Below are 27,448 nucleotides of genomic sequence, written 5' to 3'. Positions count from 1 at the left end.
CTTGGGAACAGGCCCTGAATTGGGGCCCATGAGGCTGGTATGGGAGGACGGTGTTAAAGGAGAATGGGAGGAGGTGGATCTGGGTGCTAATGGGAGCCAGGCAGGAGCAGGGGACAAGGAGCCTGAATCTTTGTGCTTTCTAGTGTCTCCGTCTTTGCCTGGGTGTCTGTCTGCATGTCTCTTTCTCTGTCTCGCTTTGTCTTTCTCTCCATCTTTCCATCTGTCATTCTCTCCAACTCAGTTCCTGCACCTTTCCCTTTCTGTCACTCTCCTTGCCTCCCTGACTTGGTCTCTCCTCTCAGTCTCTGGGGGCCCCGCCTAGATGATCTGGGGGCGGGCCGGGGGCGGGCCTTCTGGAGCCGCCGGGCGGGGTTAAAGGGCCGGGTCGCTGGACCGCGCGGTCAGAACCGAGGTGGCTGTACGGGTGAATCCGGATTGAGGGCCCGAGGCCGAGACCCGAGGGGTGAGTACAACAGGAGGTAGGGAGTGGGGGTGGATGGGTAACCTGAGCGCGTCCTGCGCTGGAACCCGAGGCGCACTGGCTGTCAAACTGACACGGAGGGTGCGAGGGTTTGAGTTCTGCAGCCTCACTGATCCCCAGGACCCAGGACAGGGCTGCGTGTCTGGGACATTCAGGTTGGGGGGATATGATTGTGTCCCAGACGGTAGCTGCGTTTTGAGCGCGGATTTTTCTGTGCGCGCCGAGGATTCCTGAGTGTACCCTTTCTGGGTGTCTTTGGTGGGCAGGGGCCTCCAGAAAACCCCAACCCCCATCGCCCAATCAGGACATCTCAGACGGATCCAAGCCCTGCCCTGTGACGCCTCCTTAGAGCTGATTGAGGTCCATGGAATTTCATTGTATTAAAAAGGAAACTGCGTCCCACCGACGGACTTTATGCTCTGCTCCGCTGCTTTCAGGCCCCCACCCCCACCCCATGCCAGGCACAGCACTGCTGAGTGCCCCCTTATGGAAACAGAAAGCTCTCCTGGGTCCCCAGAGTTGGCTGTGATGGTTGTCTGAGGTTCTGCAGTTGATCCTAGCTGATGTTCGTTGGATGCTGGTGACAGAATGCTGTCTAGTGTCCCAGGAGCCAGGCTCTCACCCCTTGGACTAGGAGGTAGCTAGCTGTTCCTGGATCATACAAGGCAGCTGAGGACCCCCAGCTGGGGAATATCAAGCTGGAGGTGGGAGGAAGACAGGAGCAGTGGATGAGCTGGGATTTGAACAAACCAGCCTGTGTGACCCCAACATTCTGGGCACTTTCCAATGGCCCCAGTCTCTCTGTATTGCCCAGCTTGGGTTTCTAAGTGGTAACATTAGCTCTGGGCTCGTGGTTGGCGGTGACCTGGGTAGGTATCTGCAGAGGGGCTTAGATGACTCAGGAGTCATTCACAAAATAAGACCATCTCTCTTCTCTCTGGCAAGCCTTGGGACTGATTCTACAAATACTATGTGGCCAAGTAACAATACTGAATATGATGATGGCACTAATAGCAATAAGGGGTACCTTTGATCAAGGGCTTACTGTGTTTCAAACACTGAAGTGAGCACATTGAAAATGCTGTATTGTCATCACAGCTTCATGAAGTGGGTAATGTGGTTCCTGTCTTACTGAGGAGGAAATTGAGGCTTAGAGAGATACAGACACTCACCTGAGGTCACACAGCAAAGGTTTATAGAACCCTTTCTGAGTCTCACATTTAAGTGCGGCCACACTTGCTGACAGGGCTCAAAGACAATTGCAGCTCTGGAATGATGTAGTTTACTACTGGTGGTTTTTAAACTTCTTTTTCTGCCAGGATCTCCTACAATGTGCCCAAAGCTACAGTGAGACTCTCCCCTCTCCAGGTCGATTTGTCAACTTGGCCTTGCGCTCAGAACTTCCTCTGAAGTTCTTTCTCAGAACTCCAGAAATTTGGGGTAAGATCCATCTCAGCTCAGGCCTTCTGGGACCTGGCATTTTGGGAGAGTGTGAGTCTTGGGTGGGGCAGCCCTTTGGCATAGATGAGGTCAAGGAGGTGCCATGAATCAGGATGGAAACTGCCTGTCTTGACTACAGGCTTCAAGGAGTAGAGAGCAGGGCTGGGATGTGGGACAGTGGGACCAGTGTCACGTCAGGCTGCTGGTGGGGCACAGCCCCTGTGGTTCAAGGAGAGGCAGATAGGTGGTGGCCAGCAGGTCAGGGTCTCTGTTCTGCATTTCTTCTTAGGAGCCCACACACCTTGTATGACAAGTCCTCTATGGGCGGCTGGGCTAACCTGACAAACCAGAGCTCCATGGGCGTGGGCCTTGGAGCCACTGGCATTTCCATCTTCAGATAACTTGGGGCCTTAGCAGAGCAGGTGGGGCTTCCTCTGCCAGGGCAGGGCTTCTGGGTGCCCTGCCTGGAGTCTGGGACGAGAGTGGGAGTTGGTGTAGAGAGAAGTGGGCATGCCAGCCTCCCACAGCATCCTGAGTGTCAGCTTTGAGTTTCTCTCACTTCTATAAAATAGAAACAGTTAAAAATAGGAGTAATGGCAAAAAAAAAAAAAAAAAAAAGGAGTAATGGCTAAATTTTGCTTGCTACCTGCTAAGCCTCATCTCACTGAAGTGACCCAAACAACCTTAACAGGTAGGTCCTAAAAAACAAAACAACCCCCCACCCCCCAAAAAACAAAAAGCCAGGTAGGTCCTGCTATTAGTAATCCATTTTCCATTTGGGTAAGAGTGGGGACTCAATTCACTCAAGACTGCTTTATCGGGGAGCAACAGAGTCATGATTTGAACCCAGGCATGTTTGAGTCAAAACCATATTTTTCTTTGTGTGACAGAGACAGAGAGAGACAGAGAGAGGGACAGATAGGGACAGACAGACAGGAAGGGAGAGAGATGACAGCATCAATTCTTTGTTGCCACTCCTTAGTTGTTCATTGATTACTTTCTCATATGTGCATTGACCGGGGGCTACAGCAGAGCGAGTAACCCCTTGTTCAAGCCAGTGACCTTGGACTCAAGCCAGTGAGCCCAAGCTCAAGCCAATGAGCCTACACTCAAGCTGGGGACCTCAGGGTTTTGTTGAACCTGGGTCCTCCGGATCCCAGTCCGATGCTCTATCCACTGTGCCACCCCCTGGTCAGACTAAACGGAAGATAACATCCCCAAACAACTTTTCATTTTTATTTAAACAACTTTTAAAAATTCATTTTAGAGGGGAAAAAGAGAGAGAAAGAGAGAGAGAGAGAGAGAGAGAGAGAGAAAGTGGGGAGGAGCAGGAAGCATCAACTCCCATATGTGCCTTGACCAGACAAGTGCAGTGTTTTGAACTGGCGATCTCAGCATTCCAGGTTGACGTTTTATCCACTATGTCACCACAGGTCAGGCCTAAACAACTTTTTATCTTTATTTATTTAAGCTGAAGTATAACATACATACAGAAAAGTGCACATTCTAGAACTTTCAGTTCTGGAGTTTTCACAAATTGAACTCACACATGTCACCAAACCCAGATCAAGAGAGGGAAAAGTGCCTGTGCCCCAGAATGTGCCCCTCCTCACCAATTAAAGCATCTTAACTCATTTTTTTTTTACTTATTTTATTTTATTTTTTGTATTTTTCTGAAGCTGGAAACGGGGAGGCAGTCAGACAGACTCCCGCATGCGCCCAACTGGGATCCACCTGGCATGCCCACCAGGGGGTGATGCTCTGCCCATCTGGGGTGTCGCTCTGTTGCAACCAGAGCCATTCTAGCACCTGAGGCAGAGGTCACAGAGCCATCCTCAGCACCCGGGCCAACTTTGCTCCAATGGAGCCCTGGCCGCGGGAGGGGAAGAGAGAGACAGAGAGGAAGGAGAGGGGGAGGGGTGAAGAAGCAGATGGGCGCTTCTCCTGTGTGCCCTGGCTGGGAATCGAACCTGGGACTCCTGCATGCCAGGCTGACACTCTACCACTGAGCCAACCGGCCAGGGCCTTAACTCATTTTTTATTAATTCCAACTAATACATTTTTTTTATGACAAAGACAGAGAGAGGGACAAATAGGGATAGACTTGAAGGGAGAGAGATAAGAAACAACAATTGTTCGTTGCAGCATGTGAGTTATTTGTTGATTGCTTTCTCATATGTGCCTTTACCAGGGGGCTCCAGCAGAGTGAGTGACCCCTTGCTCAAGCCAGTGACCTTGGGCTTCAAGCCAGTGACCTTGGGCTTCAAGCCAATGACTTTTGTGCTCAAGCTAGTAATCATGGGGTCATGTCTATGATCCCAGGCTCAAGCCAGCAACCTTGCGCTCAAGCTGGTGAGCATGTACTCAAGCCAGAGGAGCCTGTGCTCAAGCTGGCGACCTTGTAGTTTCGAGTCTGGGTCCTCTGCATCCCAATCTCCAACACTCTATCCACTGTGCCACTGCCTGGTCAAGCCCAACTAATTAATTTTTAAATGTTTATTTTTATTGACTTTAGAGAGAAAGGAAGGGAGAGAGAGAAAAAGAAAGACAGTAACTTCAATTGTTCCTGTATGTGCACTGACTGGGGATTGAACCAGCAACCTCTGCACCTCAGGACAATGCTCCAATTGACTGAGCTATCTGGCCAGGGCTCAATGAATTAACTTTTGTTTTTTTTTATTTTTTTTAAGTGAGAAGGCAGGAAATAGTGAGACAGACTCCCATATGCACTCTGACAGGGATCCACCCAGCAACCCCTGTCTGGAGCTGATGATAAAATCAACCCAGCTATTTTTAGTGCCTGAGGCTGACACTTGGACCAACCAACTATCCTGGCCAACACTGGAACCATTAACTGGGGGATGGTAATGGGAGAGAAGGGGAAGAGGGAGGGAAAGAGAAGCAGATGGTTTCTTCAGCTATGTGTCCTGCCTGGGGGGTCAAACCTGAAACATCCACATGCTAAGCCAGTGCTCCATCCACTGAGCCAACCTGCCAGGACAAGTTTATTTTTAAAGTTAAAAAATATTTTTAAATTTTTTAGAGAGAGAGATTAATTTGTTGTTTCATTTATTTGTGCATTAATTGGTTGATTCTTGTATGTGCCCTGACTAGGAATGAACCTGCAACCTTAGTGTATCAGGATGACACTCTAACCAACTGAGTTACCTGGCCAAGGCATCAGCTAATTATTTTATTTATTTATTTTTATTTTTTGCAAGAGAGAGAGAGACCAGAAGGGAGAGAGATGAGAAGCATCAACTCATAGTTGCGGCACTTCAGCTGTTCATTGATTGCTTCTCATATGCGCCTTGACTGGAGGACTCCAGCCCAACCAGTGCCCCCTTTCTCAAGCCAGAGACCTTGGGCTTCAAACCAGCAACCTTTGGGCTCAAGCCAGCGACCCCATGCTCAAGCTGGTGAGGCCATGCTCAAGCCGGCAACCTCGGGGTTTTGAACCTGGGCCCTCTAAGTTCCAGTCCAATGCTCTATCCACTGAGCCATTGCCTGGTCAGGCAAATGAACTTTATTTATTTATTTATTTATTTATTTATTTATTTATTTATTTATTTTTTTGTATTTTTCTGAAGCTGGAAACCGGGAGAGACAGTCAGACAGACTCCCGCATGCGCCCAACCGGGATCCACCCGGCACGCCCACCAGGGGCGACGCTCTGCCCACCAGGGGGCGATGCTCTGCCCCTCTGGGGCGTCGCTTTGCAGCGACCAGAGCCACTCTAGCACCTGGGGCAGAGGCCAAGGAGCCATCCCCAGTGCCCGGGCCATCTTTGCTCCAATGGAGCCTTGGCTGCGGGAGGGGAAGAGAGAGACAGAGAGGAAGGAGGGGGGTGGGGTGGAGAAGCAAATGGGCTCTTCTCCTATGTGCCCTGGCCGGGAATCGAACCCAGGTCCCCCGCACGCCAGGCCGACGCTCTACCGCTGAGCCAACCGGCCAGGGCCTGAACTTTATTTTTTAAAGCCATTTTATATTTACAGAAAAATACACTGGAAGTTCCAACACACCCTTTCAACTTTCTCCAATTCACCGATGTTAAAGTCTTGCATTATTGTGGTGTCTTTGTTACAGTTGATGAACCTATATAGATACCTTATTATTAACTATAATAAAACCCATAGTTTATATTCGAGTTCACTCTCTGGATTGTACAGTCAACTCTTTTATTATATTATATTATATTATATTATATTATATTATATTATATTATATTAATTATATTACATTATATTATATTTTACTTAGTGAGAGAGAGAAAGGGATGGAGATACGGGAAAGGGAAAGAGATGAGAAACATCAACTGCTGGCTGCATCACTTTAGTTGTTCATTGATTGCTTCTCATACATACCTTGGGGATGGGGCTCAAGCTGAGCCAGTGACCTTTTGCTGAAGCCAGCGACCTGTGGGTTGAAACCAGTAGCCATGAGAGCATGTTGATGATCCAAAGCTCAAGCTGGCAACCCTGAGCTCAGGCTGGCGAGCCTGCACTCAAGTTGGTGACTTTTAGGTTTCAAATCTGGGACATCAGTGTCCCAGGTTGATGCTTTCTCCACTGCATTACCACCGGTCAGGCAACAAAATCATTTTATTTATTAAAAACAACAACAACAGCCTGACCAGGCAGTGGCGCAGTGGATAAAGCATCGACTGGGATGCGGAGGACCCAGTTTTGAAACCCGGAGGTTGTTGGCTTGAACGTGGGCTCATCTGGTTTGAGCAAGACTCACCAGCTTGAGCCCAAGGTTTCTGGCTTGAGCAAGGGGTCACTCAGTCTGCTGTAGCCCCCCTACCCCACCCCCAGTCAAGGCACATATGAGAAAGCAATCAATGAACAACTAAGGTGCCTCATCTCTCTCCCTTCCTGTCTGTCTGTCCCTATCTGTCTCTCTCTGTCTCTGTCACAAACAAAAACAACAGTAAGCCTGACTGCAGTTGCGCAGTGGAGTGTCAAACTGGGACGCAGAGGACTGAGGTTCGAAACCCCCGGGACGCTGGCTTGAGTGTGGGCTCGCCAGCTTGAGCTGGCTTGAGCCCAAAGGTTGCTGGCTTAAAGCCTAAAGTCTCTAGCTTGAGCAAGGGGTCACTCGCTCTGCTGTAGCCCCCCTATTAAGGCACATATGAGAAAGCAATCAATGAACAACCTTGGTGCCACAACGAAGAATTGATACTTGTCATCTCTCTCCCTTCCTGTCTGTCCCTATCTGTCCCTCTCTCTGTCTCTCTCTCTCTGTCTCTGCCGCAAAACAACAACAACAAAAAACACATGCACACACAAAAACCTAGAAAAATCAAAAGGTCCCCAGACATGAAGAGGACAGTCTGCCTTCCACTTCTACCACCAGTTTCTTCAGGCCCCTTGCAGAGGCAGCCATCATGAGAAATTTCACTTGGGTCCTCAAAGCAGTTTTTTTTTGTTTGTTGTTGTTGGTTTTTTTTACAGAAACAAAGAGAGAGACAGAGAGAGGGATAAATAGGGACAGACAGATAGGAACGGAGAGAGACGAGAAGCATCAATTATTAGTTTTTTTGTTGCAACACCTTAGTTGTTCATTGATTGCTTTCTCATATGTGCCTTGACTGCAGGCCTTCAGTGGACCGAGCAACCCCTTGCTGGAGCCAGCGACCTTGGGTCCAAGCTGGTGAGCTTTTTGCTCAAACCAGATGAGCTCGCGCTCAAGCTGGTGACCTCGGGGTCTCAACCTGGGTCCTCTGCATCCCAGTTCAACACTCTATCCACTGCACCACCGCCTGGTCAGGCTCAAAGCAGTTTTTGTATTATTTTTGCCTTAAAGAATTAAGGCAAAATTTACCTAATATAAAGTATTTATTTTGTGTGTGTGTAACAGAGACAGAGAGAGACAGATAGAGATAGGGTCAGATAGGGACAGACAGACAGGAAGGGAGAGAGATGAAAAACATCAGTTCTTCATTGTGGCACCTTAGTTGTTCATTGATTGCTTTCTTTTTTTTTCTTTTTTTTTTTTTCTGTATTTTTCTGAAGCCGGAAATGGGGAGAGACAGTCAGACAGACTCCCGCATGCACTTGACTGGGATCCACCTGGTATGCCCACCAGGGGGCGACGCTCTGCCTACCAGGGGGCGATGCTCTGCCCCTCTGGGGCGTCGCTCTGTTGCAACCAGAGCCATTCTAGCTCCTGAGGCAGAGGCCATAGAGCCTCAGCGCCCAGGCCAACTTTGCTTCAATGGAGCCTTGGCTGTGGGAGGGGAAGAGAGAGACAGAGAGGAAGGAGAGGGGGGAGGGGTGGAGAAGCAGATGGGCACCTCTCCTGTGTGCCCTGGCTGGGATTCGAACCCGGGACTCCTGCATGCCAGACCGACGCTCTACCACTGAGCCATCCGGCCAGGGCCTAAAGTAACTATTTTAAAATGAACAATTTAATGGCATTTATAACATTCACAATGTTGTGTAACTGCCACCTCTATTTCATTCCCAGACATTTCCATCACACAAAAAAAAGACCCTGTCACTCTCCATCCCCCCTGCCCCAGCGCCCAGCAAGCATGTATCTGCTTCCTGTCTCCATAAATTTGCTGGTTCTGGACATTTCATATCAGTGGAATCACATATGTCTGACCTTTTGTGTGACCTTTTGTGTTTGGCTTCTTTCACTCAGGCATGACATTTTCAAGGTTCACTAATGTTTTACCACATATCAGAGTTTCATTCCATTTTGTGGCTGAATATTTTATTGTATAGATGACCACATGACATTTAACCCAATAAAGGGTTGAGGGCCATTTGGGTTGTTTCCACCTTTTGGCAATTGTGATAGTGCTGCTATAAATATTTCTACGCAGGATCTGTTTGAATTTCTGTTTTTCATTCTTTTGGGTATATACCTAGGAGTGGAATTACTGGGTCATGATATTTAATGTTTTGAAGGACCACTGAACTGTTTCCCATAGTGGCTGTACCACCTCAAAGCTTTTTGTAGCACCTTCTTTTGGGAAATTGGACAGAAGTGCTCTTGTTTGGGGGGCAGGGGCAACCAGCTTCAGAAAATAGACAACTTCCTAAATGCAGCCACTTACTGAGTTTCTCCCCTAAGCATCAGTTGGGCCTCTTATCCCTATTTTGAAGATGAGAACACTGAGGTTCCCAGGGTGAGTGCCAGTTGGGGACCCAAAGCATGCATTCTTTCTGCTAGGAGAGAGTTGGTATCTGTCCTGGGAAAGGCTGCAGCCCATGCCTGGCACAAGGAGGTGAGGAGGTGGGCACAGGGCTTCAGAACTGTGCTCCCTGGTCTTCCCCATTCACCCACTTCCTCATGTACTCACCCACCTGTGAGGTGGGCACAGGGCTTCACTCACTCTTTTCTCTGACCTCTCCATGGACCCACAAACCCAGAGCTGGTACCCCTTTTCCAGGGTAGACACTTTCTCTTGTTTCAATTTCTTCCCATTTCAGTCCTGCAGGAAGACAGGAGTGCTGTTATTTGGGATATCAGCTGTTTTCCTGGGTGAGGTAAGGGCCTTGCTGTGACTCCTCTCACAAGTGCCCCAATTTTCTCTGAGGGCAACTGGGAAGATGAAAGGAAATATTGTGCTGGATAATTCTTGTGTGTGTGTGTGTGTGTGTGTGTGTGACAGAGACAGAGGGACAGATAGGGACAGGCAGACAAGAAGGGAGAGAGATGAGAAGTATCAATTCTTCATTGCAGCTCCTTAGTTGTCCATTGATTGTTTTATCATATGTGCCTTGACAGGGGGCTACAGCAGAGCGAGTGACCCCTTGCTCAAGCCAGTGACCTTAGGCTTCAAGCCAGTGACCATAGGGTCACGTTTATGATCCCACGCTAAAGCCAGTGACCCATGCTCAAGCTGACAACCTTGGGGTTTCGAACCTGGGTCCTCCGTGTCCCAGTCCGATGTTCTATCCACTGCTCCACCGCCTGGTCAGGTGCTCGATAATTTTTTAGAGGACAAGGGAGGGGGCATGGCTGATCATGGAGGAAAATGGACTGTTGAGGCAGAGCTGGGCCTGGAGGATGAGAAGGAGCCACCATGCGCTGAGCTGGGGGGAAGGCATGACCGTTGGAGGGAGCAGCATGTGCAAAGGCTGTGAAGTAGGAATGAACTTGGCCTGTGTTTGGAGTGGCCCATGTTAAATGAACATGGCATGGGAGAAGTGTGAAGAGAGACAGGCTTGGAAGGGTCAGCAGGGACCCAGCTACACGAGACTTTGTGGTTCATGGAAAGGACTCAGAATTGTGTTCAGGCTGTAATGGGGAGCTACAGGAGGATTCTGAGTGGGGGAAGGTCATGATTTGATTTAATTTTAGGACGATGCCTCTGGCTGCTGTGTGGAGAATGGACTGCTGGTGTGTGTGTGTGGCAGGGGGAAGGATAGAACTGAGAAGGCCGGTGGGAGCATCCTGCAGTGGCGGTTTGACATGGGCTGAGATGATAGGGATGGAGAGAAATGAATGGATGTGAAAGGTGTTTAGGGCAGACAACAGAGTGGATGTGGGGAGAGGAGAGGATTCTGGGGGTCTGGGGATGCCCTCAGGGGGCATCCAAGAGGTGGCTGGACCCATGGGGGAGCATTTATAGCTAGACACCAAAACATGGGAGATACCTCAGAGGTGAGGTCACAGAAGCCATGGAAGGGAGTAAGGTCCCCAGGAGGTGTACACGGAGTGAGAGCAAAAGATGACACAGGGACAAGCTCTAAGAAGCCCCAACATTTAGAAATTGGGTCTGAAACTGACTGAGAAGGGGGATCCTTGTGGCTGACATGAAGGGCAGGGATCAGCTCCTGAAAGGCTTTGGATGCCAGGTTGAGGGCAGTGGGGAGCAATGGAGGGCATTAGAGCAGAAGAGTGAGTGGGAGACCTTCAGAAAGGTGACTGTGGTGGCTGAGACAGGATCCGACTGCAGCTAGGCTGCTCAGGGGTCAGAGGTGATCCACCTGGCCCCCTATTGGCTGAATATGTTGACATCCCCCTCAGGAGTCTTGGGCCTGCCAAGATGATGACTCACTGCACCTACCCACACCCCTCCACTCCTGCCACATGTCAAAAAGATCACACCGGGGTGGACCTGGAGGTCATTTTTATTTTATTTATTTTTTAGTTTTCATTTATTTATTTTTAGATTTTATTTACTCATTTTAGAGAGAGAGAGAAGGGGGGAAGGAGCAGGAAGCATCAACTCCTGTATGTGCCTTAAACAGGCAAGCCCAGGGTTTTGAACCTACAAACTCTGTGTTTCAGGTCGATGCTTTACCCACTGTGCCACCAAAGGTCAGGCCTGGAGGTCATTTTTAATAGCCAGCTCTGTTTCAGAAAGGGAAACTGAAGCCCAGAATACACAGTCAGTCAGTGGAAGTGTTAGGATTAGAACTGAGGAGACATACCCCACCTGCTTAAGGTATGTGTGGCAGTGGGAGGGGTGTGATTTTAATAAGAAAGCCCCCTTGATTTTCATTCTTCACTTACTCAGGGCTCTGCCCAGATACTCCTCCCCAGAGAGGCCCTCCTGGACCACCTCAGCTAACAGAATTGCTCTCTAGCCTCTTACTCTGAGCATTAGTGTCCTGGGCCTCTGTAACAAATGAGCATGGACTGAATACCCCCCCCCCCCACCACACACAAGACAAACGTTTCTTCTCTCACAGTCCTGGAGGCCAAAAGTCTGATATCCAGGTGTCAGTAGGACCATATTCCCTCTGATGGCTCTAGAGCAAGATCTTTCCTAACTCTTCCAGCTGCTGGTGGCCCCAGATGTCCCTTGGCTTGTGGCCACATCACTCCAAACTCTGCTGCTGTCTTCATATAGCCTTCTCCTCCTCCGTGTGTCAAATCTCCCTCTCCCTCTCCCTCTCTCTTCAGGACACACTTGTGGTTCCAGTTAGAACTCACCTTGATCAACCAAGATAATCTCCCCTCTCAAGGCACTTAATCCCATCTGCAAAGACTTTTCCATATAAGATCTTATTCCCAGATTCCAGGAGACAGACACTATTCAGCCACTCCCCACAATTTAGCCTCCTTTACAACATGTAGCCCAGGGGTCCCCAAACTACGGCCCACTGGCCACATGCGACCCCCTGAGGCCATTTATCCGCCCCCCACCGCACTTCCGGAAGGGGCACCTCTTTCATTGGTGGTCAGTGAGAGGAGCATAGTTCCCATTGAAATACTGGTCAGTTTGTTGATTTAAATTTACTTGTTCTTTATTTTAAATGTTATATTTGTTCCCATTTTGTTTTTTTACTTTAAAATAAGATATGTGCAGTGTGCATAGGGATTTGTTCATAGTTTTTTTTATAGTCTGGCCCTCCAATGGTCTGAGGGACAGTGAACTGGCCCCCTGTGTAAAAAGTTTGGGGACCCCTGATGTAGCCTTTGGTGTTTTATCATGTCTGTTGATGGTCACCTTCCCTGAGGACTAGGCCATGTCTGTCCTGCTCAACATTATATCCTCAGTGTCCAGAAAAGAGTTACACACATAGCAGGGGCTCAAAATGATTTTCCACCTGAATGCTGGAGAATGCACATATAGCCTTGGTGAAGGGCCTGGCATGTGGAAGCATTTCAAGGAAGCTCACAATTCTTTTTTTTTTTTTTATAGAGACAGAGAGATAGTCAGAGAGGGGGACAGATAGGGACAGACAGATAGGAACAGAGAAAAATAAGAAGCATCAATCATCAGTTTTTCGTTGCCACATCTTAGTTGTTCATTGATTACTTTCTCATATGTGCCTTGACTGTGGGCCTTCAGCAGACCGAGTAACCCCTTGCTGGAGCCAGAGACGTTGGGTTCAAGCTAGTGGGCTTTGTGCTCAAACCAGATGAGCCTGCGCTCAAGCTGATGACCTCGGGGTCTCGAACCTGTGTCCTCTGCATCCCAGGCCAATGCTCTATCCATTGTACCACCGCCTGGTCAGGCGAAGCTCACAATTCTTTTTTTTTTTTTTTGTATTTTTCTGAAGCCGGAAACCGGGAGGCAGTCAGAGAGACTCCCATACACGCCCGACCGGGATCCACCCGGCATGCCCACCAGGGGATGATGCTCTGCCCATCTGGAGTGTTGCTCTGTCGCAACCAGAGCCATTCTAGTGCCTGAGGCAGAGGCCACAGAGCCATCCTCAGCTCCCGGGCAAATTTTGCTCCAGTGGAGCTTTGGCTGTGGGAGGGGAAGAGAGAGACAGAGAGGAAAGGGGGGGGAGGGGGGGAGAAGCAGATGGGCGCTTCTCCTGTGTGCTCTGGCCGGGAATTGAACCCAAGACTCCTGCACGCCAGGCCAATGCTCTACCACGAGCCAACTGGCCAGGGCCACAATTCTTAATAGTAATTTCTAGCTGGCTCCATAGCATCACTGGGGAGAATCATTTTCCATCATTAAATTGGTAAACAAATAGCCTGACCAGGCAGTGGCGCAGTGGATAGAGCATCGAACTGGAATGCGGAAGACTCAGGTTCGAGACCCCGAGGTCACCAGCTTGAGCGCAGGCTCATCTGGTTTGAGCAAAAGCTCACCAGCTTGAGCCCAAGGTCACTGGCTCGAGCAAGGAGTTACTTGTTCTGCTGAAGGCCCACAGTCAAGGCACATATGAGAAAGCAATCAATGAACAACTAAGGTGTCGCAACAAAAAACTGATGATTGATGCTTCTCATCTCTCTTTGTTCCTGTCTGTCTGTCCCTATCTATCCCTCTCTCTGACTCTCTCTGTCTCTGTAAAAAAATAAATAAATAAATAAATAATAAATAAATAAATAAATAGGTAAAGAAATAAATACAGCTACTTCCTGTTGAGCACATCACCTGGAACTGCTCGAGCAAGAGGCAGCCTGACTGCACCTCAGCGTGCCCAGTTCCGAGCGTCTGCCTGGACTTGGGACTTGAAGCTCTCTGTGCTTTATTTTGGGAGGCTGCCTACTCCCTACCCCTACCCCTACCTGACATTTTAGGGGGCAGATCACCCACAACAAGCAGTCTGTATTTTTTAAAAGGTTTAAAATTGTGATAAAATACACATAAAATTTACTATCTTAACCATTTTAAAGGTACAGTTCAGTAGCATTAAGTACATTCACATTACACAACCATTACCACCATTCCAGACTGAAACTCTGACCCATTAAACATTAAACACTCATTCCCCATACCCCTCTCCCCAGCCCTTGGCACCCACCACTCTACTTTCTATCTTTAGCAATCTATTATCAGGGCCTCATATAAGTGGAATTACATAGTATTTGTTTTTTGTGTCTGGCTTATTTCATTTAACACAATGTCCTCCAGGTTCATTCATGTTTAGAGTGTGTCAGAATTTCCTTTGTAAGGCTGAATAATATTCCATTGTATGGATATACCCAATTTTGTTTATCTATTCATCAATCCATGGGCACCTGGATGGCTTCCACCTTTTGACCATCATGAATATGCTGCTAGGGACATGAATATTTGAGTCCTTCCTTTTACTTCTTTTGGATATCTATCCAGAAATGGGATTGCTAGAACATATGGTAACTGTGTTTAGTTTCTTTTGAGGGACTCCCATGCTGTTTCCACCGACAATGCACATGGATTTTTATTTCTCCACTTGCCAACACTTATTATTTTTTTATATTAACCATCCTAACAAGTGGTCGTGTCATCTTCACTTTAAACCAGACCATCCCAGTGGGCTTCTCTAAAGTTTGTGATGATCCAGCCAGATCTTTTCCCAGGATGCAGTGACCAATAGAAACTTCATGTCTTCTGTATGGTTGATGTGGTTGGACGTCAGCTGGTGGAAGAGCCTGTGAATCTGAGGCCCTAGTGGGGGCACCACTGGGTGAGGTAGGTGGAGATCGAGGCTCAGTGAAGACCTGGAGTGCAAGGTTTCTTTATCTGTGTTGCCCAAGGAGGCAGAAGCATAAGGGGAACCCTTGGCTGGTAGGACTGGCTGAGGACAGGACTCACCATCTTCAGGAAATCTCCTTGGCATTGTCTGAGATCTATGGGTTCTCAATGTGAAGGTGATTGAGGTTGATTTCCAGTGGCCTCTGCCAACTCCCGTCTCCCTTGAGCTGGGGGAACTGAACTTGAGTTGTCTGAAAAATGTAGCGACTGATATGACCTCCCACCAAGGACTGCTTTAAGATTCTATGAGAGGGCATGAACATCCCTGAGCGTGGGCACAGCACGTAGTGAGGGCTCAGTACCAGTCACTGTGTGATTGATATTATTGTTGCTCACCAATTTTGTTTTGATTTCTTCAGGAGCTGACCCTAGATCAAGGATTTGAGTGCAAGTAGTTTATCTGGGAAATGTTCACAGAAAAAGCCAGTAAAAAAAAAAAAAAAAAGGAAATGAACCCGAAAGAATTGAGAACAGGGACTCAAATAAATGTATGTTCATGCAGGTTCACAGCAGCATGTGTCCCAATAAGCAAAAGGTGGAAACATCTGAGATGTCCATTAACAGATGAATGAATAAATTGTGATATGGCCTTACAATGGAATGTCACTCAGCAGGAGTGAGGCACCACTAGTGAAACATGCTACAATGTGTATGACCTTGAAAACATCACGCTGAGTGAGAGAAGCCAGACAGAAAAGGTCACACAGAGTATGAGTCCATTGATAAGAAATGTTCAGAACAGGCAGATTCATAGAGACAGAAAGGAGATTAGTGGTTGCCAGGGGTTGTGGGGGAATGGGGAGTGACTACTAATGGCGTTCAGTCTCCTTTTGGGGTGATGAAAACATTTTGGGACTAGATAGAGATGATCATTGCAAAATAGTGTGAATGTATTAGGTGCTACTGTATTGTACACTCTAGAATGGTTTATTCTATGTGGTGGTACACTCAACCTCAATTTAAAGAAGGAGGAGAAAGAGAAAGTAGGAAGAAGGAAATGAAGCATTTAATAGAGAAATTCTTTATTTTGGACAGCTGGAGTTTCAATCCATTGGTAGTGCATGTGGAACCCACACCTCAGTGACCTTGCACCCGAGGAGAGAAGGCATTAAAGTACAGTGTGTCCGTAAAGTCATGGTGCACTTTTGACCGGTCACAGGAAAGCAACAAAAGACGATAGAAATGTGAAATCTGCACCAAATAAAAGGAAAACTCTCCCAGTTTCATACCAATTCAGTGCAGTTCGATGTGGGCTCACGCACAGATTTTTTAGGGCTCCTTAGGTAGCTATCCCGTATAGCCTCTACAGACTCGTCACTGACTGATGGCCTACCAGAACAGGGTTTCTCCACCAAACTGCCGGTTTCCTTCAACTGCTTATCCCACTGAGTAATGTTATTCCTATGTGGTGGCGCTTTGTTATAAACGCGCCGATATTCACGTTGCACTTTGGTCACAGATTCGAATTTAGCGAGCCACAGAACACACTGAACTTTCCTCTGTACCATCCACATCTAGACTGGCATGGCCGTGGGCTGCTCCGCTGTATACACAGTGTTACCTCATCATCTGCACATGTGCACATGCTGCCACATCATCCTACAGAATCTGGGAGGGTTTTCCTTTTATTTGGTGCAGATTTCACATTTCTATTGTCTTTTGTTGCTTTCCTGTGACCGGTCAAAAGTGCACCATGACTTTACAGACACACTGTATTTATACAGCAATGCTCATTAGTCACTGAAGAGAGCTGCTTTCGGGGTAGGGTGTGTCTTCATTTTCTAGCACTCTGGCTACCCATGGGGACAGAGAAGTCAGGAGGGATGCCCTGCCAAGTGAAGGCTGAGGGCACATGGTGGGGCATTGGTGCATCTATCTGGTCAGCTGTCTGGAGGTCACTTTGGGGCAGGAGAGATTTGTCCCTGTGGATTCTGGGACTCACATATATTGAGTGCCAGTATGCTTGGCCTACTGTGTGCCAAGCATACTATGCTTGAATCCACAGGTACGGTGGGTATGGCACACATGTGGCTGGAGGGAGGTTCCCATCTGTGTTGATCACTACTCCGTGTGTTTTCGCAGGATGCTGCCCATCACAGAACATCTGCTGTGCCTTCTGGGACTGGAGAAAACCACCTTCCGCTTGTATGCAGTGTCTGTGCTCCTGCTCTCCCTGCTCTTTTTCCTCTTCCGCCTGTTGCTACGGTTCCTGAAATTCTGTTGGCACTTCTACGTCACCTGCCGCCGGCTGCGCTGCTTCCCCCAGCCACCCCGGCGCAATTGGCTGCTGGGCCACCTGGGCATGGTGTGTGTGGGCTGGGTAGGGCTGGTCATATCCCAGGTATTCAGGGAGTCTGATAGACTGCTGCCTTCCCACATCCCACCAAGAATCTAGTTGAAGCCATGAACAGACTCATTTTATAGAATATGAGACTGAGGCTCAGAGAGGGCAAGCAGTTTGCCCAAGGTTACACAGCTGGAATGAAGCAGAGCTTACTCCAACATTTTCTCTGTAATTCCTGGCTATTGCTATAACTTTCATATGATATATACTATATCCTATGATATAATAAGACATGATATATTCAGAATACAGGCACTAATACCTTTGCAGTTTATCAGGTTCTAGGACCCTGGTGGGGGATGAGGGGCGATGCTCCTGTAGATATTGTTGCTCCATCCCCAATGCCAATATGGTTCTCTCTCCCTCTTTAATGCTGTAGTCATAGGTCAGAGCTTCAAACTTCTTTGTATTTCATTTCTTATTTCACATGTATGTGTCAAGGAGTATTCCAGGCAATTTACAAATATTAACTCTTTCAGTCCTCCTGATAATCCTAGGAGGTAGGTCCCATGACTATCCTCATTTTGCATTTGAGAATACTGAGGCTCAGAGAGCATAAGAAGCTAGCTCTTGGTTACACAGCTTGTGAGTGTCTGGCTCCAGAGTCCCCATGCTTAGCTCTCTTCCTTCTTCTAACTCTAGTTTCTGGATAAGAAAGGCTGGACTTTTCTAGAAAGGCTTCAGAGGTCAGGGGAGAGAAAAGCAGACTCCTGAAGGCACAGAGGCACCATGCTGAGTGTGGAAGTGGACTTTGGAGAAGCCGTTCAGGGCAGCCTTCATCAGCGTCGACTTAATGTCCTTAACTACACCATCTACTGCCTGTGTGACCTTGAGCAAGCTCCTTCACCCCAGTGTCTCAGTTTCCCCACTTGCAATGCTGGGACTGTAATCATTCCTAGTAACCTCATGGAATTGTTTTGACAATTCCTGCAGTCATGTTGGACCCGACTTGCCATGAAGCCTACCACACAGTGGTGGATATATATATGCTCAACTCCTGGTCCTGCAGAGACAGGAAATAGCAAGTGATTCTAGAAATATTTTAGATACTGCTTAGAGGGAGTGTCTCAGAAGGAATGGGAGATGCATTTCCACTCAATAATGGAAAGAACATTTATTTTACTTAGTTTTTGGAATTATTCCCCTGGAACCAGCACCCACCAAGTTTTGCCTGTTTGTGCCGGAATCCCATTCTCCCACCCCTGCTCAGGCCTCACCCTCCCCTGTGGGACCATGGTCCAGCCTCCTCCCTGGGCTGCTGCCTCCAGTCTCACCTCTTCAGTTTGTCCCCTATCCTGCCCCTAGAAGAATTCTTTGTTAAAAAAACCAGTATATTTAAAAAAATTAATAAATTGATTATTTTTAACTTTTATTTTATTGATTTGAGAGAGAGAAGAATGGGAGAGAGACAAGAACATCAATCTATTCCTGTATGTGCCCTGATTGGGAATTGAATGGGCAACCTCCGTTCTTCTGGATGATGCTAACCAACTGAGCCATCTGGCCAAGGCATAGAAGGATTTTGAATCTGGCCATGTCCCTTCCCTGCTCACACCCCCTCTATGGATCCCCACTGCTGTCTGGGGAAAGTCCCAGGTCCTCAGATAGTGTTCAAGACCCTTTCAACTTAGACCCCTACCCTCCTTAACTGTTCCACCATCATCCCTAGCCCCACGGAATGACTTCCTGTTCCCGTAACAAACTCCCACTTTGCCCCTTCATGGGCTTTGTTGCAACTTTACTCTCTGCCCAGAATATCCTTCTCTGTTAGATGAACTCCTACTCATCTTTCATACTATATCTCCAGTGCCTTTACTCCAGAAAGCGCTCTGGTTTGGATAGTGGTTCTAGAGATAATAGCCAGGTCCTGGCACCCCAGGCCCAATTCTGAAGTCAAGCCTTGACTTTGTGGACCCAGCCGACCTCCCTGGGTCATGAGACCTGGGTAAGGCCATGATGTCCCTTGAGTGTGAATAGTCTCAAGGCTGATCCTGATACAGAAGGAGACATTGGAGCCAGAGAGGAGTCATTTGTTCATTTATTCATTCAATAATTGCTGGGCCCTACCACTGGCCAGGCACTGGGTTAGGCCCCTTCATATCTGAGCTTTCCTTTAATTCTCACAGCCTGTGAAGTAGAAATAGATTTTCCCTTTTTATGGATTTGATCTTTGGGGCTCAGAGAGGTTAAGTGACTTGCCCAAGCTCACACAATAGCTCGTGGTAGATTTGAGTTCAGATCTGTTGACATTGAGCCTGAAATACTTCAGCTTCAGAGAATATGCTGGTTCAGAGGAGGCATTTTAGAACAGGGTGGCCTGTCTTAAAATCCTGGCTCTGCCACAATGGCAGATGATGCCAGTGTCTGTCCATATCCTCTGGGCCCACTTTTGGGTGCCATGGCCTGACTCCTGCTGCCAGCACTCGTGTTCTAGGGTTTCTCCAGCTTCTGGAGCCCACTCTGCTGTCTGTACTGCAAGCTTGAGAGTGAAAGCCCTCAGCCACTGACTATGAGACTATGTGAGTTGTTGTATAAACACCCTAGCTCCTCCACTCCTGGATGGGTTGACTCTGAGATACACAGGCCCTAGAGGTCCTCTGGCAGGACATGCCCTGCTTGTCCATGTGGTTACTTCCTTGGCAACTCACTCTACTGATTACCTTCCTCCCCTGTCACTTCCCCACTTCCTTACCCATGTATTTTTTGGATCACCACCCCAAATTAGCTACTTGCCCTAAAACCCTTGTCTCAAGACCTCTTCCTGGGAAAGCCAAACTAGGCAGTCACTTACTCACCTGTAATTTCAGACAAAATCAAATGGGGAAATAGTAGCAACTCTGTCATGGGTTTCATGGGCAAGTTGAACATATAAATTTGTGGAAAATGCTCTGAGCAGCATCCAACATTGCAAGCACACATATGTGTTAAAGATGACAATACTAGTTATATTTTATTACTAACAGAGCAAGAACTTAATACTTGCCAACCCTTGTCATTATTGTGTTTAGTGTTTCTGTTTTTATTTCTTGAACATCAACTGTGTGTCAGTCTCCATGTTGAGGTTCTCATGTTTTGTTGTTTCATGAATCCTCTCAACTGTCCTAAGACAGAGAGTTGATTCTTCCCCACTTTTTAGAGGAGGAAGTGGAGGCTCAGCGAGGTTTAGTCAACTACCTGCAGTCATATAACCCTTCTTGGCTTGATTTGAAGGCAGGGGAGGTAATAGGAGGGAAGGACTAGGGGGAAGCTGCGGCTGGGAACCTCTCATTATCCTTCCTTATCACCCCCCACAGTATCTTCCAAATGAGACAGGCCTCCAGGATGAGAAGAAGGTGCTGGACAACATGCACCATGTGGTCCTGATTTGGATTGGACCTGTCCTGCCACTCTTGGTTCTGGTGCACCCTGACTACATCAAACCTGTGATGGGAGCCTCAGGTAGGTGGGCTGGGCCTCTGAGTGATGAATAAACTCTCAACTCCCAGAGCCCATCAGGGTTTCTAAGCAGGTAGGCTATCCAGGAAAAGGATAATATGAGTAGGGCTTTGAAGGATGAATAGGAGTTCACCAAAACAGACATAGCAGTACAGAGAGTGGGAATAGCATGGGAAAAGGTGTGACTAGTAGAGTCCCAGGAACTTTGAGGGGATGCCAATCCACTGGGAAGTCAGAACCAAATATGTTCGGATAAGTAGTTGTTTGCCCAAGATTTTCTTAACTGGTTGTTGCTCAATTCTAATGGCACTCTCATAATTTGAGTTCTGACACTCCTACTCTGACTATCCCAACCTACTCTGACTATCTTCACCTGAGCTGACCCTGATTGGTGGAGAGAGCAATGTTAGAAGGATTGTTTCTTCCTCCTGCAATCCACCCCTACCCTATGGTATAGGACTCCCAAGTGTGCTTGGCAAGCTCTCACTCAGCCTTTAATACCCAGCTCCAATGACCCCCCTTTTTAGGAAGGTTTCCTTGACTCCCCAGCAGACCATAGCCCTCTCTACTGGACTTTCCCATTCTCAGTCCTAAGTGCTTAAGGCTAAATGCATCTGTGTCTGGTTCTATCTTTTTCATAAGTGGGGCTCTGGATCCTCAGTATGGCCTTGCATGTAGCTGGGCAACTCCAAAAGCATCAGGGGATATTTGGGAGAACGGGGATGGGAAACAAGAGCCCAGGAATTTTAGGATCTCTTGTCTCAGCTTGGGCCTTTACAAACACATCTAGAGACCACCTCAAGACTGCTACTGGGAGCTGTGAAAGAGTAAGGGGCTGCCATCCTTCCCTCCCCCAGGGAAGCCCTCCCTGTGACTCTTTTATTGCATTTTTGAGGGGGTGGCCATCCCCATTGCACAAAGGGCAAATTGAGACCTTTGTGAATATTACAAGGGATAGGCACTGAGTTTGGGAAAAGCCTTAGGGCCAGGACTTGGGTGAGCTGGGTTCAAATTGTGACTGGAGCACATACTTGCTGTGTGACCCAGAAATTCATCAGACCTCTCAGGGCCTCAGTTTCTGATCTGTAGAATGGAGCCATTGTGAATAGTTAAAGATATAATGTAGGTAGGTACTAATAAGGGTTTCTTCTCTTCTGCCATTTTATTTTTAATTTAAAAAATATTTTAATTATTATTTTACAGAGGGAGAGGAGTAAGAAGTATCAACTCATAGTTGCTTCACTGTAGTTGTTCATTGATTGCTTGTTGTATGTGCCTTGACTGGGCAAGCCTGGGGTTTGAACCAGCACCTCAGCATTCCAGGTTGATGCTTACTGTGCCACCACAGGGCAGGCTTTTCTGCCTTTTCTTTTCTTTTTTAATTAAGTGAGAGGTGGAGAGACAGAGAAACAGACTCTCGCAGGTGTCCTGACTAGGATTCACCCAGCAAGCCCGCTATGGGCCAATGCTCTGCCCATCTGAGGCCACTGCTTCATTGTTCTGCAACCAAGCTATTTTAGAGCCTGAGGTGAGGCCAGGAGCCATCCTTAGTACCAGGGCCAAGGTTTCTCAAACCATCGAGCCATGGCTTCAGGAGGGGAAGAGAGAAAGAGAAAAAGAGAAAGAGAGAGGGGGGAGGGGTGGAGAAGCAGATGGTCACTTCTCCTGTGTGCCCTGACCAGGAATTGAATCCAGGGCTTCTACACACCAGGCTGATGCTCTACTGCTGAGCCAACCAGCCAGGACCTAGGCTCTTCTGTCTTTTTAATATACTTTTTTTCCCTTTCTCTCCCTGACTCTTCCTTTTCTCCTTCTAACCCACCTCTTCCCCTCTCCTCCTTAGAGCGTCAGTTTTCTGAGTATCATCTAGCATGGTTTGAGATTCCAAGTATACCAGGAAGTAGAGCCCCCAGTATGGGCCTGGCACTTAGAAGATGCTCTGAGCACAGCTGGTGAGCCCTGAGGAAGGCATGAGTCTTTTTGGAGCCCCTGAATTTTGTCTTGTTTTTGCTCTAATGGGCATATAAGATAGAGAGGATTAATGGAAAGAACTAAGTGAAAATGCTTTATAGAGGACAAAACATGATATACAGACATATAATTATAGCTTGGTTTTATACATTTCTTTTTTATTGAGATGAAACTCACACAACATATAATTAACTATTTTAAAATGTACAACTTTAGAGTGTGGTCACAATGTTGTGCAACCATCAGTTCTCTCTAGGTTCAGAATTTTTTCATGACCTCATAAAATCTCCTGTACCCATTAAGTAATCACTGGCCATTCCTCCTCTCCTTGTCTCCTAGTAAATATTAATCTATTTTCTGTCTCTATGGACTTCCCTATTCTGGATATATCATAGGAAAGGAATTACACAATACGTGGTGTTTTGCAACTGAATTCTTCAGTCAGCATAATGTTTTTGAGGTTCATCCACATTGTAGCAATTATCAGGATTTTGTTCTTTTGTTCAAGGCTGAGTAATAGTCTATTGTATGGATATACCACAATTTGTGTATTCATTCATCTGTTGATAAACGTTTGGGTGGTTTCTACCTTTCAGTTGTTATAAATAATGCTGGTAAGAACACATGTGCACAAGTTTTGGTGTGGACATATATTTTTATTTCTCTTGCGTAGATACCTAGGAGTATCTACCAAAAATATTGTGGAGTCATGTCATAATTTTATTTTTAACATTTAAGGAGGAACCTCCAAACTGTCTCTATGGCAGCTATACATTCATTTTTCACTGATAGGGGCTTTTTCACAAGTTCTTGACACTCATAACTGATAATTATAATCAAAGTAATAAAAATAGCCAACAGTTGGTTAGTTATTCATTTACGTGCACATATATTTAATGAGCACCTACTGTGTGCCAGAGACATATCAACTCATTGAATTTTTTTGCCTGACCTGTAGTGGCAGAGGATAAAGCATTGACCTAGAATACCAAAGTCGCTGGTTTGAAACCCTGGGCTTGCCTGGTCAAGGCACATATGGGGGTTGATGCTTCCTGCTCTCCCCCCATTATCTTTCTCTCTCTCTCTCTCCCTCATTTCTAAAAATGAATAAATAAAATCTTTAAAAAAAGAATTTTTGTAGAAGTACCATAAAGCTGGAAGGATTGTTCTATTTTCCCTTTGGCAGATGAAGACATGGATGGGCACAATAGTATCATGTCCAACTTTACATGATGGGTTAGAGCAGGGGTCGGGAACCTATGGCTCGTGAGCCAGATGTGACTCTTTTGATGGCTGCATCTGGGTCACAGACAAATCTTTAATAAACAAAATAATAACATTAAAAATATAAAACATTCCCATGTATGACAATCCACTCATTTCCTACTGCTCATGTTCATGATTGCGGGTGGCTGGAGCCAATCACAACTGTCCTCTGGGACTACACCAAATTTTTATTGGATAATATGTAACATACACGGGTCCTTGTATGGCTCTCACGGAATTACATTTTAAAATATATGGTGTTCATGGCTCTCTCAGCCAAAAAAGTTCCCGACCCCTCGGTTAGTGGTAGGGCTGGAATTTGAACCCAGACTTGGCCAGCCCAGAAGCCAAGCTATCAACCAGAGTGATACAAAGCTTCCTATTTGGAATCATGTAGGAGCTTTTTAAATTTGATCTCTGAGGTAGACTTTATCATCTCCTTTCTCTAGAGGGAAAATAAATTTATGGAAGAGGTAGCCTGGACACAAACTCTCCTGGCATTGAGTGGTTAGGGTTGGAGTGGATGAGCGACTGAAGGAGAGGAAAGCAAGGGTTCAAACAGGGGAGAGGGTTTGGAGGAGGCTTTCTGGAGGAGCCATTAGTGAAGCCAGGCTTTGAAGGATGCATAGGAGTTTCCCAGAGAAGTAATTTCAAGTGGAGGAGTCTATCAGTGCAAAGATGCAGCTGTGTGAAAGTGCCAGGGTGGTTCAGGTGACTTGGGTTGTCTGGAGTGAAAATAACATGTATGGAGAAGTAAACAATGAGACAGGAGCTGGACTCACAGTACCCTTGTGCAAAATAAATAAGCTTGTGTTTTACCCTGGGGTGATAGGGAGCCATGGGAGGTATTTGAGAAGGACAACCATTAGAAAGGTCTGTGAGCCAGAAAGACTTCTGGGGGTCCTGGTCTGGTGTCCAGAGTCCAGGGAAAAGAAGAATGATTATACTCTCACTTTACTCTCCAATATTTCCTCTTCCAGGAAGCTTGCCTTGACTTCCAGAAACCTTTTCTCTGTGCCTCCCTTCTCTCCTGGCACACTGCCTACCTTCTTGATAATTGCATGGAATACCTCTGCTTCCTTTTTCCACCCCACCCCAGATCCTCCAGGCAGGGCTTGGAGCTGAGCCATCTCTGGGTCACCAGCATCACAGCCTGGGTTGGGCACAGAAAGATAGCAAAAGAGGTGTGTGTTAAGTGGGAGAATGAGTGAACAGATGACTGTGTGCACGATTGGCCAATTCCTGGGGAGTATAGGCTGCTGAGTCACAGCTCAGGTAAAAATGACATCACTTGAGTTTCAGGTATTTCCTTCCTGGGCCCCTACCCATTTTGTCCCAAATCTGTTAACACATAAAAAGGGAATTCAATCACTCAGTCACTTACCAACCCATCCATTGATCTAATCATTAATTCATTTACCTTTTTATTCATTCATTCATACAATAAAAATTTATTTAGCACCTACATATCAGTAATCAATATGGTCCCTCCCCTCAAGGGGCTTGTAACTGGATGGACATGTCCAGAGTGTTTGGTGGGGGAGCATGTGGCATGCAAGCAGAGACTAGAAGGATGAGAAAAGAGTGTTTGAGGCAAAGAGGTCATCTGGTGGAAAGATTCAGAACAAAGAGAGAAGACAGGGAGCTGAAAAAAGTTTTGTGATGTTAGACCAGGCATGGCCAATATATGCCCCATGGGCCAGATCCAGCCCGTGTAATGAGTTTATGCAGCCCACAATTAAATTTTTAATATTCTCCGCTACTTTAAAATCTCAGGTACTCAGAAGTGGAAGCGTCTTTGATTATTGGAAATCGAGATATTTAAGAAGATAGTGATACGCGGCAAAGAATTCCACGTGTGACTAATCTAGAGTTAACTTCCAATAATTGGTTGAATGGATTCGCGATGCTTCTTTATTTAAAAAAAAATCATTATAAAGATTTATAACTTTTGTACTCATCTGTACTCGATATGAACTGTTTGACGTTCAGTGGCGATGTGAAACCCACATTCTGTCAAGTGTGCTGAATCAAGTGGCACTGTAGCATAGACAATAGCTACAGTTGATAACTGAAAATGTGTTCAGGCTGTTTGTAAAACAAAATAATTGTTTTATTTGCAATATTACCCTTTCAAGCTCATTCTACTAACTAAATATTGTTTCGATTGATTGCGATACAGTTTGGATATTTATATGGTATGAAATTATATTTTTATTAAAATATATTTTTATTAAAATAATATTGTATATTAAAACTTTTTTCACTCATATTTATTCATAAACAAATTACATAAAAAATTTTGTTTACTTAAATTGTTTTTGTATTTAACATTTTAAAATTTTAATATTTCGTCTGGCCCATGAAAAAAGTTTTCTTTCTAATCTGGCCCGGGGGCAAAAACTGTTGGCCACACCTGTGTTAGAACATTGACTATGTGTTGGGGTGGGGTGGGGATAGAGATGTTTTGAGAGAGGTCTGGACTGGGGTAGGTCATTCAGGGCTTTGAAGATGGGCTGAGCAACTGGTGCAGGAAGGGACATGGTCAGATCTAGAGTCAGATAAGATCCATGGGATCAGGGCTCAGGATAGGCTGGAGAAGGCAGACTGGAGAGGGCAGGCTGGAGGCTGGGAGCATAGAAGGTATCAGAAGGCTTGAACTGGCAGAAGAGTGGAGATGAATTAAGTACAAGACCGTTCCGGATGGGGTACACAGCCTAAGCAAAGGTTTGGAAGTGAGAGACAGCATGTGGGGTTATTTAGTACATGTTGAAGGATGAGGTGGGAGAGGCACACAGGGGCAAGATGGGACAAGGATTTTGATACTAACCTGAGCTTGAACTTTTTTTACCAGGGCGATAGGGAGCCATGGGAGGTGTTTGAGCAAGGGAGCTTCATGTTCAGGTCAGCATGTTATAAGGATCTTTCTGGAGTAGGTGTTAGAATGAATTGGAGGGATGAAGTGGGAGGTGGGAGCCCAGAGAGGAGCCCCAAGGAGGTCAGAAATGGAGGTCAAGGGTCAGAATAATGTTTTGAATCATCATGGCCTCATCTATCTCCACAGCTACCATTGCTCCTAAGGATGACCTTTTCTATGGCTTCTTGAAACCTTGGCTAGGTGAGTGTGGGACTGGGTAGACAGGAGCTTTAAGGAAGGGGGGGGGCATGAAGTTTCTTGGAGTGTTTCAGGGTAATAGGAGAGACTCCTAACCTCAATCTTCTGGGCCCAGGAGATGGGCTGCTGCTCAGCAAAGGTGAGAAGTGGAGCAAGCACCGCCGCCTGCTGACACCTGCCTTCCACTTTGACATCCTGAAGCCTTATATGAAGATTTTCAACCAGTGCACCAACATCATGCATGTGAGTCCCAAGTTTTATGGGAAGAGGATATTCTGGAAGTGAGACTGATCCAGGTCCAATTCATGGGTTGTAGGGAATCACCCACTTAACCTTGAACCCTCTATGACTTGGATTGGGGAACTTTAGTTAAAAGCCCTTAGTGAATGTCTCTTGGATGCAAACACCAAGAAAATGTGAGTGGGTGACCTTTGTGCAGACACAAAGGAATACGAGGGAATGGGCTTCAGAAAGTTAGCCTAGAGGTCCTAGATTTCCCCTTCCTTT

General features: G+C 46.7%; 1 protein-coding gene across 2 annotated transcripts in view; it reads left to right on the top strand.

Moving 5' to 3' along the window:
• The first annotated feature begins 371 nt into the window (after positions 1–371).
• The window catches only part of CYP4F22 (cytochrome P450 family 4 subfamily F member 22), a 43,012-nt gene continuing 15,935 nt past the window's right edge, over positions 372–27,448 (top strand). The window contains exons 1-6 of one of the 2 annotated variants that reach the window (XM_066271071.1): positions 395–463; positions 14,580–14,747; positions 16,893–17,115; positions 20,448–20,592; positions 26,891–26,944; positions 27,057–27,184. In XM_066271071.1, the coding sequence (XP_066127168.1) occupies positions 16,894–17,115; positions 20,448–20,592; positions 26,891–26,944; positions 27,057–27,184 (549 nt within the window). In that variant the 5' untranslated portion in view covers positions 395–463; positions 14,580–14,747; position 16,893. Of the gene's footprint in view, positions 464–14,579; positions 14,748–16,892; positions 17,116–20,447; positions 20,593–26,890; positions 26,945–27,056; positions 27,185–27,448 lie in introns of both variants that reach the window. The other variant, XM_066271062.1, reaches the window with a different exon arrangement.

Source organism: Saccopteryx bilineata, chromosome 1, assembly GCF_036850765.1.
Source record: "Saccopteryx bilineata isolate mSacBil1 chromosome 1, mSacBil1_pri_phased_curated, whole genome shotgun sequence".
Classification (NCBI taxonomy): domain Eukaryota; kingdom Metazoa; phylum Chordata; class Mammalia; order Chiroptera; family Emballonuridae; genus Saccopteryx; species Saccopteryx bilineata.
The sequence above is the reverse complement of the archived record's forward strand: the minus strand, read 5'-3'. Positions and strand labels throughout refer to the sequence as shown.